Source organism: Cynara cardunculus (genome assembly GCF_001531365.2).
Source record: "Cynara cardunculus var. scolymus isolate 2C chromosome LG 15, CcrdV1, whole genome shotgun sequence".
NCBI classification, from domain to species: domain Eukaryota; kingdom Viridiplantae; phylum Streptophyta; class Magnoliopsida; order Asterales; family Asteraceae; genus Cynara; species Cynara cardunculus.
This window is the reverse complement of record NC_037542.1, coordinates 6489444-6505093: the sequence shown is the minus strand read 5'-3', so window position 1 is coordinate 6505093 and position 15650 is coordinate 6489444. Positions and strand designations below refer to the sequence as shown.

At 35.9% G+C, this 15650-nt stretch overlaps 2 protein-coding genes across 4 annotated transcripts; one reads left to right on the top strand and one right to left on the bottom strand.

Moving 5' to 3' along the window:
• The first annotated feature begins 308 nt into the window (after positions 1-308).
• LOC112527301 (nicotinate-nucleotide pyrophosphorylase [carboxylating], chloroplastic) lies at positions 309-9145 on the top strand. Of its 3 annotated transcripts, none has more exons than XM_025137856.1 (11): positions 309-375; positions 633-723; positions 835-995; positions 1829-1962; positions 2054-2117; positions 2223-2305; positions 3337-3420; positions 3514-3666; positions 4109-4288; positions 4795-4862; positions 4996-5347. In XM_025137856.1, exons 2-11 carry the CDS (start codon positions 662-664, stop codon positions 5090-5092), a joined length of 1086 nt encoding a protein of 361 aa, XP_024993624.1. In that variant the 5' UTR covers positions 309-375; positions 633-661; the 3' UTR covers positions 5093-5347. The 3 variants fall into 3 exon arrangements, with proteins under 3 accessions (XP_024993624.1, XP_024993625.1, XP_024993623.1); XM_025137857.1 differs by lacking the exon at positions 309-375 and adding an exon at positions 8673-9145 and having other exon boundaries at positions 512-723; positions 4996-5113; XM_025137855.1 differs by lacking the exon at positions 309-375 and having other exon boundaries at positions 512-723.
• Positions 9146-9570: 425 nt separating this feature from the next.
• LOC112527300 (U-box domain-containing protein 10-like) lies at positions 9571-13913 on the bottom strand. Its single transcript, XM_025137854.1, has 4 exons — positions 13514-13913; positions 12104-12220; positions 11666-12025; positions 9571-10785 (listed from the first exon to the last, which is right to left on the bottom strand). The coding sequence occupies exons 1-4, from the start codon at positions 13826-13828 to the stop codon at positions 9703-9705; spliced, it is 1875 nt and encodes a 624-aa protein (XP_024993622.1). The 5' UTR covers positions 13829-13913; the 3' UTR covers positions 9571-9702.
• Between the last annotated feature and the right edge of the window lie 1737 nt (positions 13914-15650).

Sequence of the window (15650 nt, the reverse complement as noted above, 5' to 3'; positions counted from 1 at the left end):
AATGTTTAAATTTCGGATATAATCCGATCAAATTATAATTAGATATATTTTCTATACACCTCCAAGTTTTAATTTTTTGAGATAAATTATTTTTAATGCCTAAAGAAAAACACACCCTTAATTAGATTGAAAAAAAACTCAGAAATGAAGAAAAAGATGAGGGACTTAAAGTAACCAAACAAGATAAGTTGAGGGATTGTAAAGATACTAAGACGATAATTACATGGACCAAATTGTAAATTTGTTTTAGCTTCGAACACGAAGACGAAAAGATCGCGACTCGCACACAAAGAGAATATTAACGAGAGTAAAAGGCAGTGAAGGTGCTCAAACTTGTTCTGCTTTTTGGGGTTCTTCGTCATCTATTTTGGGCAGGTGAAAGCTACAAGATCCTTTAACATTTCTGATCGGTTTTTTTGTGTGGATTGAGGTCTTCATTTTGATACCAAAATCGCCCATTTTGGTGTCCAAAGTGGAGAACGAACGCTGCCTGCACCGGTGGTTTGAAAGTAGTAATTTTCCAAAATCAATAATCGATTGTTTCTGGTGATGAACACAGAATTGCAAGTTTTTTCTGTTGATTTTGAGACATATAGCGAAATCAATCAGCTTTTTACTCTTTTACTTGGCAGGGAAAGAAGGAGATAGCGTAAATACATAAATGTTTGGAATTTCTCTTTCCCAATTAGCTTCACCTACTAGTTTACTTACAGCTTCTTCAAGGTTCGATTGATATTCCTTAAGTCTTGAATAGTTTTTTTTTTCATTCATATACGTTAGAACTTTTTTTTTTTGTGTATGTGAAACTGAAACCAGGTATTTTGGATGATGTAGTGGTTGTTCTAGAAGCAGAGTCGTTGTTAAAATGGCAGCAACTACAACTGCGACCCATGGAAAATCAGTTGGGTCGGTTGTGGTGAAGCCTCCAGGGCACCCTACTTATGATTTGAAGGGTGTCATAAAGCTAGCCCTTTCTGAAGATGCTGGAGATAAAGGTCCAATTGGTTGTTGAATTTTTAATCATATTGTTTACAGTTCAATTATTTGAAAGCTATGTACATTGAAGGGGGAAAGTGTCACATCTTCAGGCCTAGATTAAATGTCACATTGACTTTGTTATTCATGCCTAGGAGTGCTGATTGTGTTGTAAATCATTTTCATCATTTATTTATTCCTCAGCTAGAGTCAATTTTCCATAATTTGCCAAGACTATTGCTAAATGTAACCTTGATTATGATGTGATGGGTATCATTAAGCTATCCCTTTTTGAAGCTGCTGGAGATAGATGTCCAACTTTTTTAATACTGTTACAATTCAATTATTTGAAGCTATGTACATTGAGTTGTAGTTAGTGTAAAAAAAGGGTAAAATACTACTTCATTTGGCCTAAGATTAAATTTCACATCAGATTTTGCCATTTGTGTTGAGGAGTGCTAATGGTGTCATAACTTAGTTATATCCTCTATTTGCTCCTCAACTAGAGTCTAATTTCCAAACCTTCCTAAGAATGTTGGTAAATGTAACCATGAGTCATGGGTTTGATTATGTTTTGTCATTTCTACACTAACACTCTTTCTTTAACCGAACACTTGACAAGGTGGATCTCTGTTTGTCTGTCGTCAAAGTATTGTTATTTTTCTAATCAAGAGAAAAAGGATTGTCAAACTTATTCACCTTTTAGTTGTTTGGTTTCTTAATAGTAATATGTTAGTGTCGACTCACATGTGCCATTTGATTTGAGCAGGGGGCCTGAAGAAAATACTTAAAATTAATAAACATTCATGATGTCTTTAATAATCTACCAATATTTTTGGGTTCATGAATGTAGGGGATGTGACTTGTTTGGCCACCATACCAACTGAGATGGAAGTTGAAGCATATTTTCTGGCGAAGGATGATGGAATTGTTGCGGGCATTGCACTTGGTGAAATGATATTTAATGAAGTTGATCCTACATTGAAGGTATTGACAGACAAAATATCTTTACCAAAACTGAACAACTTATGTTAATTTTCTGAATGTTAGTAGTTTTTTCTGCCCAAAATGGTATCAGGTGGAATGGTTTAAGAGGGACGGAGATAATGTTAGTAAAGGACTGAAGTTTGGCAAAGTGCATGGTAAGCAATAGACTTGATCGAGCTAGATCTCCTCTTTGAAATTCAAAGATTGGTTGAAACTGTTTATGTCAAACTTGTTGGTGCCTCATCTGCGAACATATTTAGGAAGGGCACACAGCATTGTTGTAGCCGAAAGGGTTGTGCTCAATTTTATGCAGAGGATGAGTGGCATTGCCACACTGACAAAGGTGTGAATATTTCTGCCCAAAAGATATCTAGTCTTGGTTTTGTATTGACATGTTAAAATTTGTATGATGGTGTAGTCACAAATTCGACAAGTGATATTTAAGTTGAATTTCAAATGTCAATGCACATAAATGGCTCTCCACCACATGTAGAATTATAGTTTTTTTTTATTGCACAAAATAGTTAAGAAAAGGAAGACGTTGCAGTCCATAATGTCAAGTTTAAAAAACATGTAGATCAAGTGGATTTTAGGATCATGTTAGTCAATCTTATTCATCTTTATGCAAATGACTCGTGAGTTTTCGGGTACTCTATATCTATCAACCAATTGGACATTTTGATTTACCAATTATTTTGATGAATAGAGAATCTCACAAATTCTCTTGATTATATCTGTTTGGTGTTATCTATTTATGATAAAATTGTGATATACTTTTTACTTGATTTTGTTAGCCAAAGGGATTATATTGATTTACAACACATAAGACCCCGTAGGAGCTAGACTAAAGCCTGAAAATGTCAAGAACATACAGAAATGCAAGCAGAAGACAAAGCAACAAGCTTAGGACAAAGGCCATCAACGAAGTTTCAAAGTGTGAAAAAAGGAATAAAATAATTGCAACGAGACTTACGACTGCCAGCAACAAAGAAAATACATTACTGTTTTGAAATACCATATCAAATCATTGCAGTTGGTAATTATAACTTTATAAAATTGATATCATTCAAGCCTAATAATTATCCATAACCATTAGGAAGAAGTATACAGTATGGCCTGGGTTCCCCGTCTAGCCTTAATAATTATCTTCACCATATTTAATGCTTATCATGTCCTTTATCCTTCACACATGCCTACAGGCGATGAAGTTATAAATATGAATTATGTTTGAGCAAACAGAGGGAAAATAAGCCATTTAGGCTCCAATTCTTAATATCAACGCTTGTTAATTTAAGTTTGGATTGACAGTAAATAATAAGTTGAATGAAGTCATGCAGCTTCTAAAGTTAATTTTTTTGTGTAATTTTCTTAAAGGCCATGGCAGATGCTGCTCATCCTGCTTGCATTTTGGAAACAAGGAAAACTGCCCCAGCGCTACGTTTGGTGGATAAGTGGGCGGTGTAGTTCACTTATTTTTCTTGCATTACAGTCACATTGAACGTAAATTTGTCTGCAATCTTTTTCGTAACACATATGCTTCTCTGCTGACAGGTACTGATAGGTGGAGGCAAGAATCACAGGATGGGTTTATTTGATATGGTGATGATAAAAGACAACCATATATCCGTAGCTGGAGGTGTTTCAAATGCCCTCAAATCCGTGGACCTGTATTTGGAGAAAAATAATCTTCAAATGGGCGTTGAGGTAGCTTCTGAAAACATCTTGCAATCTCAACGAGTTTCTACTTTGAATCAATGCAATGTCTTCAATCATTTATTTTGAAGCAAATCTTTCCTTTATTGTACAATTATTTTAGCTTGTCTTCTATTAGATGTGGAGCATCCCACTTCCTCTCAAATCCATGTGTGCCTTTGTTGCAGTGTGGTTAGAAAAGCACAAAAAGCCCGAAGACCGGTTCAAAAAAGCCTGGGCCTAGCAGTCCCGAAAGCCCAATCAAGCTATATATTTTTTTCAAAAGCCCGGGCCTGAAAAAGCCTGATCGGGGATGCTTGAAAAATCCTGGGCTCTTTTTTTCTTACTGAAAACGGGATCGGAAGGCTGAAAATGACTGTGCCTTGTTTATTTCTAGTGCCTGCGTGTGTATAGTTGGGTTGAAGGTATAGATAAAACTTGTCTCCATTAACAGGTCGAGACTAGGACATTTGAAGAAGTACATGAGGTCCTACATTATGCTTCTCAAAATGAAAAAACTTTCTTAAGCAGGATAATGTTGGATAATATGGTTGTGCCTCAACCTGATGGTGATATCGATGTATCCATGCTTAAAGAAGCTGTGGAGCTGATCAACGGGAGGCTTGAGACTGAGGTAACTTCTTACTCGTGCTTGTTCATTTAAGTTGACCAATACTACAGTGAAGATGGCTATGGGATGCAAACATCGTGCAATTTTTGTTTGATCATCATTAAGCCCTTCTATAAATAGTTGATGGTCTCTTTATTTTTCATTGTCTATATACAAGACAATTTTATCTTTTGCACAATTTTCACAAGCCGGGGGTCTTCACGGAAACAAGGGCTCTACTCTTTGAGGAAGAGGCTAAGTTTGCATACATCTTACCCCACCTCCAAGTGGGATATACTGGGCTCGTTTGGTTTTGGGTTGGGGCGAAAGCTCTACGTTATACATTCTAATTAGACGAGTGCTTCTTTGGAATCAGGGAAACCAAGAACTGCTATTTTAGACAATTGCTTAGAAAAATGTTTTGAGGATTCTAAAACAAAACTGCATAATCCTATAGAACATGTTAAACACATACCAGTTACCAAGTTCTTTTATAGCTTTGTGACATTTATGTTGGTTTATGTTAATAGGCGTCTGGAAATGTTACCCTAGAAACGGTACACAAGATCGGGCAAACTGGAGTCACATACATATCCAGGTAAACAATGGGGGTCAGAAAAACTTTCACAAGTTAGAACAGATGAAATGTCCACTTATATCTCACCTCCAGACCCTATGGTTTATTTATATTTATGATTTATGGTACGTGATTTGGTAATGTATGTATGCAGCGGAGCGTTGACACACTCGGTGAAAGCACTTGACATATCATTGAAAATCGATACGGAGCTCGCGCTTCAAGTTGGAAGGCGCACAAAACGAGCGTAATCATCCTTGATATGGCACTTGGTTTGTTTCCCATAACCATATTCTATGATTTCTCTAGTTTGGAATTCAAGGAATAAGGTGACATAGCATGGTCATCATAATCACAAAGTTTCCTTGCTATAATTTACCAAAAGACATAAATACCCACATTCTTATTTCTGTTAACCATCTGATTTTATAAGATCACAAGGGTGATTTAGTGTTGTTGATGAATTCTTGTTTGGCTATAATCAAGAGTTGGATCTTGAGGTGTAATTAAGCACGGGTTTCACTACCGTCACGAGATTCATTTTAAGTTGTGAAAAAAAAAAAGTTTGTGTTACCCTCCAAAGTGCCACGACGTTCATGGAGGAGGTAAATGCTAGAGCACGGTGGGCTGGATTTGAACCCGAGACTTTATTGTGAAAACTCCCACAACTTTCCACTACAGTGGTATGGTTCATCTTCAGTTCTTTACTCATTCTCACCCATAACCCATATAGTAATTGGTCCCATGACCATCTTTGAGGTTGTTCGTTTTTGGCTTGATAGGTTGTATAATCTATATTGCTTACTCGGATAGCCATAGGTGATTATTCGGTTTGTGGCTTATTTGGTCAGCCAAAAGGAACCATACAAATGTAATTGATTACTACATCTGAATACCAAACTTAACTTAGGGGCCGTTTACCAAACACTTACCCGGTAATAGCTTATTGGTGAAATTTAACACTATCATTTACTTACCGGGTAAGATTTTAGTCCACAAAAACAGCTTCATATGCAATAGTTTACCCGGTAAGTTCTTACCGTGGTAAGAGTCATCTCCCTCACTTACCGGGTAAGACTCTCGGTCCTTGTCTCGCTCTTACCGGGGTAATGTAACTTGATCTTCACTTACCCAAGTAAGCGTTTGGTAAACGACCCCTTAATCAAACCGTATAAGACATTGGTGAACATCTATAAAGAGAATGATATCTAGAGATTGAGCAAAAACTATGATCCCAATTCGATCATTCAAAGGAGTAGCTTTTATCCCTAAAGAGTGGTAGTAGTGCTATATTTGTCCTAATCAATCTTCCTTAAAATTCGACCAAACTGTTAACCCGTCAATTAACAGGGTTGAAATTGAGGAATGTAGGTTTAGCTCGACCTAACCAAACTTGCTGTTAACATCTATAAAATATATATTGATATCGAGTCTGGTTCAAATAAGAATCGTAAATATTTGAGAAACCAATGAATTCATTATCTTAGTGTTTATTAGATGTTGAATGTATTTATTGATAAAATGCAAATTAACAGTGAACTAATACTTTAGCATATGTTTATTGACAAAATACAAATACTAGATATATTCATCAAAATGAATATATACTATATATTTATCAGTGTCAAAAGGCTTGTCGCATAGGCTATTGTGGCATGTTGTGGCTCAAGGCTTGTGTCTCAAATTACGTTATGTTGTGGCACACCATAGCCTAGTGTGTGGTTTTGTAACGCGATATTTGATTTTTCTTATCTTTTTAATGTCTTATTTGTTAGTTTATAATATACAATCTAATTTTAATTGTTTAATATTATTGACTCATTGAGTAAATAGTAGAAAACATATGTTTATATATATATATATAAACATATGTTTTCTACTATTTACTCAATGAGTCAATAATATTAAACAATTAAAATTAGATTGTATATTATAAACTAACAAATAAGACATTAAAAAGATACCACAACTTGTAACACCCCCGTCCCGCGTGGTCAAAGACGGGAGATGCCACAATTGGAATAAAACAAACAACGTGCTATATAAAACAGAGCGGCTAATAAAATTTACCAAAAGATAATTACATAACCACAAACGGAGATAACGTGTCTCAAAATACGGTCCCAAAATACCAGCATGTCTACATTAGTCATCAAAAGTTTAACAAAAGTATGACTTAATGAGTTATCTTCAATATTGTCATCTCTGTAGTTCTCATCCCAAAATCCCTGCTAAGTCATGTATCTGCCGAGGACAAGAAAATTTCGGATGAGCTTAATGCTCAGTGAACGGATAATAATAATTAAACAATGAATATGAGATAACAAGTTCAAAAACAATTTATAACGTCAAATGATAATCCAAAAGAAAGTCAAAATGCCCCAAAAGCATGTCAAGGGTCCAAAGACCAAACTGCATCACGAGGACGCATTGTTCCCAAAGGATGATCAGTTCATTCAGGCACAAGTGAGGAAAGGGGTGTGAGCACAACACATCAATCCTCTCCGTGGATTTAACCACGGCCACAATTCATTATCCGATAACGGTTCCTAGGATCGATCCATACGCCCTCTGTTCGACCTGTACATAATCAAGTCCACTTTTAAGGACTATAAAAATAAGAACGCCATGATCGTTTTAGTCACCATGGAAACATCTCAATACCGGTACTCCAGTTATTGAGTCTATAGTAAAATGTTTCACAAATAAAGCAATAAAACAAGTCAAGTGATCAAAATGATCCATATTCCGAATAAGAATATAAGTCGTAGTTCAAAAGGAAACAAAGTTCAATAACATTTGATAAGCATAAAGGAAATTCAAAACAAATTATTCGGAATTTATCACAGATTATCTGGATTAGGAAGCCTTACGCAAATGGCTATCCCCGTGTCAAGTGAGATATGAAATCCGTACCTTAACCGAATTTGATAATTAACGCACGATCAAACGGATATATATATATATAGGGTTGGGTTCACGAGAGACCAAAGGTTTTTCGTGAGACCCGTAAGACCAATTTATGTTCATTGATCAATTTTATAAACTAATGATCTAATGGTCTAAAGTTGCAAGGTGACAATTTTGTAATTATTGAGAAGTCTTGTGGCATTTATGAATGTTCAAATCTGACGATTGTAAATGTAATCCAAGGGTTGAAAATTGGTTTTACGGGTCTCACGAAAAACCATTGGTCTCACATGATCCCAAGTATATATATATATATATATATATATATTTATTTATTTATTTATATATATATATTTATATATATATATATATAGAGAGAGAGAGAGAGAGAGGTGAGTTATTATACAACCTCCTACATTTGTACAATCAACACAACTCAATCTCAGCCGTCCATTTAATTTGATGAATATGTAATTTATAGAAGTTTTGATTATTTGTTAATATAAAGTATTAATCATAATTAATGAACCGTATTCATATTCCATAAATATTTAAATCATAATAAATGAATTTTCATCATTTCTATAAATATTTCAATTTATTGGGTTGCATTGGTTGTATAAATGCGAGAGAGAGAGATCTGTCGTCATAAGTCATGCCTTGAAAACTTTGTGGCCTTGCTTTGTTGTGGCTCCTAAGACTTGAGGTTTTGTCTCACCGTCATGTCACACCTCATGCCATTTAGAACCTTGATCTTTATTGATGAATATAGTCATTGATGCAATACAAAAATACAAGTGAATATATTAATTGATGAATATATTCATTAATACATTATTTTAGTCATTTTAAACACGTAGTTTAATTTTAACACATGCTATAAATCCTATAATGATTAATAAGGATTGTTTCTGGCAACGGGGATCGATACCATTACCACTCGAGCGCTTTCAAACACGATACCTCTTGCTTATTGAGGAGTAAAACGGTTCCAATTCATTCAACACAACTCTGGAGGCTGATTAAATGCTTACCGGTGAGAGTCACCACTGTTTCTTATTTTACCAAGAAAGATTCTTAGCTATCCAAATGACATAGTAGCAATAATCTTACCCGGTAAGAGTCACCATCCTCATTTACCAATTAAGATTATTAGTCATTATCATACCTCTTAATGTAAGATTATTGGTCCTTGTCATATTCATCCCGTAAGGTAAGTGATCCGATAAGATTATTGTTTCATGTTATTATGGAAAAAGATGAAACATTTGAGAGTGCATGTCCATGCTACTAGTTGAATGGGAGAATGTGCAAAATTACTAAGACACAAATAGAAGGGCAAATGAACTTGTATTTCATGTTGTATAGAGTAGTGGGATAATTAGGAATCCAGAATTCATCAGAAATATGGACGTGTTATTTATTATGAATGTTTGTAACATATTCATCAGAAATATGGACGTGTTATTCATCATGATGTCGTAATATATTCATCATGAATGTATGATTTATGATGAATAACACTTCTATATTCGTCATGAATGTGTTATTCACGATGAATATTCAACCTCAAAAAGGACACAGTTAACGAGTCCCGAGTTCCTAATCAATTTTAGGTTACTAACGGAACTTTCCTCAGTATGTTGCAATCAATATTTTAAAAGGATTTTAATCCTTCACCAAAAGGGTAAAAAGATTGCGTGAAATCAAATCAATTATATAAAAATAAAAGTTGGTATTAATTCATCTTTAAACAAACAATAACAAGATTAATTGAATTTTGCACAAAGAAGAAAACACAAATAAAGCACCAGAAGTTGCTTCAACTCTTTGTTCTTCTTCATGCCATGAAAATAATATGTTAAAAATCAAACCAATCCGGTAAATCCCACGCTGTAAAAAATATGAATGAGATAAATAAAGTACCCGAAAGAAGTTAGTTGGCGGTCGCTTAGACGTGTTCGAGTTGTTGTCGTAACCTTTCGAGTTGCCCCAACAACGAGTTAGCCTTTCGTTTACCCCGTTCCGTGCCATTTGTGGCAAGCTCCATCAACGGTCCCACGGCCCCGAGCCTGTTTATACACACAAGATTCTCGTCGTCTCTCTTGCACAACGAAACCAAAATCGAAGCAGCGGTTTCTTTGTTTCTCGGGATCCCTACCGTCATATGATCGATCAAATTAGGAATAATGCCAGCTTCTACCATAGCCGCTTTAGCTTCTTGGTGGGTAGCAAGAACAGAAAGTATCGTCAATGATTCATTAACCATCGAACCACCTGAATCCGTCAGCATTTTGAGTAGTGCCACCATGATCCCCGACCTGACCGCCCTCCCCTTGTTTCCTTGGTACATACACAGATTAAACAACGCGGTCGCAGCATCGGTCTTGCCTCTTCGGCTCCCATATTCAAGCAGATCAACCAAAGCAGGAATTGCTCCAGATGCACCGATTATGATCTTATTTTCATCCGCAAGTGATAAGCTAAAAAGGGTAGCGGCTGCATTTTCTCGTGCTTCCATGATTCCGGCTTTGAGGACTTTTACAATATAAGGTACTGCATTTGCGAGCATTATGAGTCCCCTGTTGTTTTCGTATATTGAAAGGTTGAGAATCGAAGTCACGGCATGTTCTTGTGTAATATTATCTTCGGATGTTAATAAATCGACAAGGATTGGGATTGCTCCTGCTTCAGCGATGAGTATTCGGTTGTTTGTGCTTCTTTTCGATAACGATCTTATTTCAGACACGGCTGCCCTTCGTTCTTCAATAGACGGACTCGAGAGGTTATAAACGATCGATTCGATGACATCGATATCTCGGCTGACATCAAGAAACGTTCCGTCGCTCTTTTTCAGTTTTCTGTTGGTTAGTAAAGTTGGCTGTTCAACATTGTGATTTGTACACCATTGAGTGATCAAACTTCTTAAGACATAGTTAGGAGTAAGGATGAAGTTTTGAAGTTTCTGCTGAGTTTTTGGGCATGTTGTATTCCCACAATTGATCCATCTTTGTATGTATGATCTCTCATAAGTCTGTAAAATAATACAAATATTAGAAGCAATATTTCTTTTCAAGAAAGAAAAAAGAATAAGGAAAAGAAGGAAAAATAGACAATGAATTGAATTTTCATGGTCTTTCACTTGCATATCTCAATAAAAAAAGATTTATCAAAGCAAAAGGTCGTTGACCCAACGGTATCTGGGTTACTGAAAGATCCCAACATTTATGGAAATCAAGGGTCCAAGCCACACCGAATTTTAGCAAAAGGTTGACTACAGTGACCCCTACTAGCCCCACATGGAACTTGCTCCCCTAGGAACCACATGTAAGGAAGCATTTGGAAGCTGGGTCAGCGGCTGAGGCTAGCGGAAGAACTTGAAACTGTTGTGTATTTAAGCAAAGTCGCTCCGCCCTTTTACCAACTGAGCTACACGCCCGAGGGCCCAAGCCACACCATTGGTGAGGAGTGTGTGAGTTTTGCCGTATATAAATATCATATACTTCAAAGAAAGAGATTTATCAATCATGGGCTTAAATTATCATGTTAATTACATCATTTCAATCCTATGAACCAGAAATTTCACAAATTGAAACGTGGTCTATGCTTTAGTTCAAAAGCAATATCTTCATTTCAAAATATTGACAAATTAAACTTCGTTACACGTTTGCTTTAATTTGGATAACAATTGGACGAAATATGATTGTGAAGATTTAAGCATACATCAATAATTGGGCACATAAAAAAACCCATGGGAGTTCAGTGATCATTTCATCTATTTTGCCTTCCAAACCAGAAAAAAGTATCTCAAGCAAGTTAGGCATCTAACTACCATTTTATTCAATATTTATGTAGAGTCGATTAATACTATCTTCAGGGATCGAAGTCGTTGTATAATACTGAATTTGACGTACCTGTCCTGTGGACACAATAACAGGATCTCGGAAGAGCTCTAGCGAAATCGGGCAAAGGAAGTCATCTGGAATCACAGGAGAATCAAGCTTCTTGTTCTCCTCTATGTTGTTTACTGTACAACCCACATCAGTAGTTTCTAGTTCCAACTGATGAATCATTTCATCTGGATCTTTTGAAAGGCTTTCATTTGGAATACCTCCCACTTTCGATTCAAATCCATGATGATCAATGTTGGTTGGCTGAAGAGAGTCAGACTCTTTAGCCAATGGCTTGGATATGCCACAAGAAATATCAATCGAATCTTTTGGTCCACCATATCGTGCTGTCGCTCTTTTCAACTGACCTTTCACTAAATCAACCTATGAAAATAGATCCATTGAGAAAAGAAAAGAAAAAAAATGCTGGAAGATGAATATGATCAAGTGTTCAAGTCTTACTTGTTCTTTAACTTCCTCTGATATGTCAAAACGATCATATGGCAAGTTGGATAATGCTTTCTCCAATTTCCATGTAACATCTTGGAATTGAAATGCAATTTTCTGGGAGGCTCCGTCCTTTAATTATAAGTAAAAGGCTTATTTTTAGAATTTTAGCAAATATAACAGTTAGTTTGCAAGGAAACTACAAGTGTTATGTTATGGTTAGAGAACTAATCCACTCATAGGCAAAATGATATACTAATGCATGCAAAATACCAAGAGATGATCACGTAGATCTATATGATGGAGTTCATAGTTCACACTGATAAACCAAACGAAACGATTTCAGTATATCCAGCTCGAGCGTAGGGTATGGGGAGGATGAGACGTATGCAGACTTGTCCTCTACCCCAAAGGATAGAGCAGCTGTTTCTGTGAAGACTGAAGACACCATGCTTGTGCAGAAATTTGAGCAAAATGGAAGGAAGATAAAGAAGAAAGAAAGAAGGGATGAAATAAGAAAGGAAGATTTGCAGTTCTCTTTGTGCACAGAAAGATGATAAGCGTCTAGCAAAAGAACCGTAGTCCCTTGATGGCAAGTGTATGGGGATCATAGCAAATAGTGTTAACAATGGAAGCAATCTGTCATGGAAGCATATGATTCTGAAAAGGTCGAGTCACAGCAGTACCTCACAGACGCACACAAGTTCAGTCCAGAAGACCATGATACCATGCAGCAAAGAAGGGAACATGAAGGCACTCGAAATGAGAAATCTTTTGGCAATTGCAGTTTTATCTGAAATGGTGTTACATTTTCTTGTATCATGCAATATTTCCCAGAACATTTTGGAATGCACTTGATACACCTACAAAGTAACATATTTTGTACAATGAATCTAGAAGACTCCCACCCTTCGGAAAACTCTCATTCTAGGATGTCGTCTGTGACACCTGTAAATAGGTGGAATCACTTTCGTTTGTAATCGATCCAAGAGACTTTCGAGTGATTCAAATAAAGCTTTCCTTACAAATTCAGATGTCGTCCCCATTGTTTGTAATCGATCCAAGCGATTTTCAAGTGATTCAAATAAAGCTTTTCTTATAAATTATGCAGTCCTTTCTCTCCATTGTTTTAGGTTGACTTAGCACAAGTGCATCAATGATTAAGAACCAAACAATATGTGACCATATTTATCAGAACACAAATTAACAACATGATAATACAATTGACTTATTCAATCAGACAAAAATAACTCGTATCCCTTCAGAAAGTAAAACACTCAAAAGCTAAATTTGGGGATTCGATCAAATAACCAGCGCAACTCTCATACGCTCAATCTTTCTAATGTGAATCGAGATTTATTAGTTGAAATTTACGCAGTTGAATAAATTACCTCACGAATTGAAAAAAACCGAGGATGTACTTACAGGAGAGATATTGTGATCGAAGCTTCCTGCAGATAGAAGCAGTCTTTTAGCAGCTTTAAGAGCTGTCATTAGCTCAGATAACAAAGAAGAAGACGTTGAGGAAGAAGGCGATGAATCCAACGGCCTTAAATCACCTTGAGAATCCCTAATTTCTTCCAACAAATGCGACAACAAGGCTACTCTCCTAGAAAGATCAGTACAATCCCTCTTGAAGCCTCCTGTAAATCCAGTAGCGGAACTCCTTGCAACATCGCGGATTATGCGGAGAAGAGACTGAATTGCAGCCACAATGGCGGTAGAGTCCTCGCCGGCCATGGATTATCGTCAGTAACAGGAACTGTAAGGCAAGGGTTTGCAAAATCTGATCAAATATGGAAGCAATCCAAAAAGAAGAACAACATAAGGAATGTGTGGGTGTACCCAATGATTGAAGTTGAAGATTTCGAACAAGGAAATGCGTGTTTTTGGTGAAAGAGAAGAAGACAGTTGTAAAAGGGGGAATATTTCAAATACTTTTAATTATATTATATTAATTACGTTTGTTTTTTAAGGAATGTGAATTAAAATAGGAATCAATATAAAAACTTATATATTTATGGAAAAAGTGTAAAAAAAAATCCAATAAAGTTTAGTGTTTGGAATGATTAAGGGGTTGTTTGTTTGGCTTTTAATAGTTACATTAAGAGCCAACCTCTTAATCGGTAAGAAGTCAAGGTTATTTGGCAAAAAAAAATGGCTCTGAATGGTTACATTTTCCCTCTTAACCATTTTGTATGTAAGGGGTCTCTAAACCATTCAGACTTCTTTTTTTCCATATTTGCCCTCTCTCTCAACATTCCTCACACATCGCTCACAGCCCCTCCCCCCACGTCGCCGGTCTTCAAATCCCTCCCCCCACCCCACGTCGCCGGTCTTCAAATCCCTCCCCTAACCTTACGATCGCCGGTCTTCAAATCCCTCCCCCAACCCTACGATCGCCGGTCTTCAAATCGCTCCCCCAACCCTACGATCGCCGGTCTTCAAATCGCTCCCCCAACCCTACGATCGTCGGTCTTCTTCTTCCAGCAGGTCTCACGTCGCCTTCTTCCAGCAGGTCTGTTGTCGCCGCCGCTCGTTGCCGCCGCTCGTCGCCGCCTCTTCTCGTCGCCGCCTCACGTCGCCGTCTCCGGTCGCCTTCCACAGCCTCCTTACTGCTGCATCCTCTCCTGTCTAGGGTTTGGTTTAGGGAATTTTTAGCATTTTTCTTTGGAAATTGATGGTGTTTATTGCTAATTTCATGTTTGTAACAATGTTAATGATGATTGGATTACCGACATTTTGCAATTTCTTGAGGATTTGATACTGATATGAAGAATAGCATCTTTTCTATATATCCGTTTAGAATTGATTGTATTTCTTGAGGGTTAAAATGGTAATTTGTTGTAATTCAGAGAACAATTACCAAACAACTTTGTTTCATTCAGCACTTAACCATTCTGATCTTCTTAGTCATTCTAACCTCTTAACTATTCTGAACTAAATCATTCAGCAACTGCCAAACAGCCCCTAAGTTCTTAAATAATTTTTTGGAACAAATAAGTTCTTGGACATTTCAAAACATGTTAAATAATTTTTTGGACTTTTTAAAACCTGTTAGATACATTCTTATAATCTATACAACTTGTTAATGTGGTAAAATAATGAAAACAATATGAATAAAGACTTATAATATTTTGAACGATTAAATTTATAAACATTTTTTTGAACTAAAAAAGTACTTATAATATAAAATTTATTCATTTAGATTTTTTTTCTTTTTTTTTAATTTGAGAAATCATATACGGAATATATTTTAATTTTAATCAGTCATCTTTTTTAAATATTTTTTTCATTTAAAATAAATTTCATCAATATTTTTTTCTAAATGTAAATATTTTTTTATAAATATAAGTACTTTTTTTATATATATTTGTTTCATTTTATAAATATAAGTACTTTTTTATTAAAAAAATATGTTTAGAGACTTAATCATTAAAAATATGAAAGTTCATTATTTTTTTTCCATATTTTTTCCATTATTTTACCATATTAACCAGTTTTATAGGTCATAATCACTACTAAAAAATCGGGTTTTTCCGACGGCAAAATCCGTCGGAAA

What these genes read in the sequence shown, in the direction of transcription:
- LOC112527301 (XM_025137857.1), top strand. Translation starts at nt 662, where the DNA reads ATGTTTGGAATTTCTCTTTCCCAATTAGCTTCACCTACTAGTTTACTT. An exon ending in AAGTTGATCCTACATTGAAG is followed by an intron (nt 1,963 to 2,053) that starts GTATTGACAGAC and finishes AAATGGTATCAG; the next exon opens with GTGGAATGGTTTAAGAGGGA. An exon ending in GAAGTTTGGCAAAGTGCATG is followed by an intron (nt 2,118 to 2,222) that starts GTAAGCAATAGA and finishes GAACATATTTAG; the next exon opens with GAAGGGCACACAGCATTGTT.
- LOC112527300 (XM_025137854.1), bottom strand. Translation starts at nt 13,828, where the DNA reads ATGGCCGGCGAGGACTCTACCGCCATTGTGGCTGCAATTCAGTCTCTT. An exon ending in TCGATCACAATATCTCTCCT is followed by an intron (nt 12,221 to 13,513) that starts GTAAGTACATCC and finishes TTATAATTAAAG; the next exon opens with GACGGAGCCTCCCAGAAAAT. An exon ending in CAGAGGAAGTTAAAGAACAA is followed by an intron (nt 12,026 to 12,103) that starts GTAAGACTTGAA and finishes CTATTTTCATAG; the next exon opens with GTTGATTTAGTGAAAGGTCA.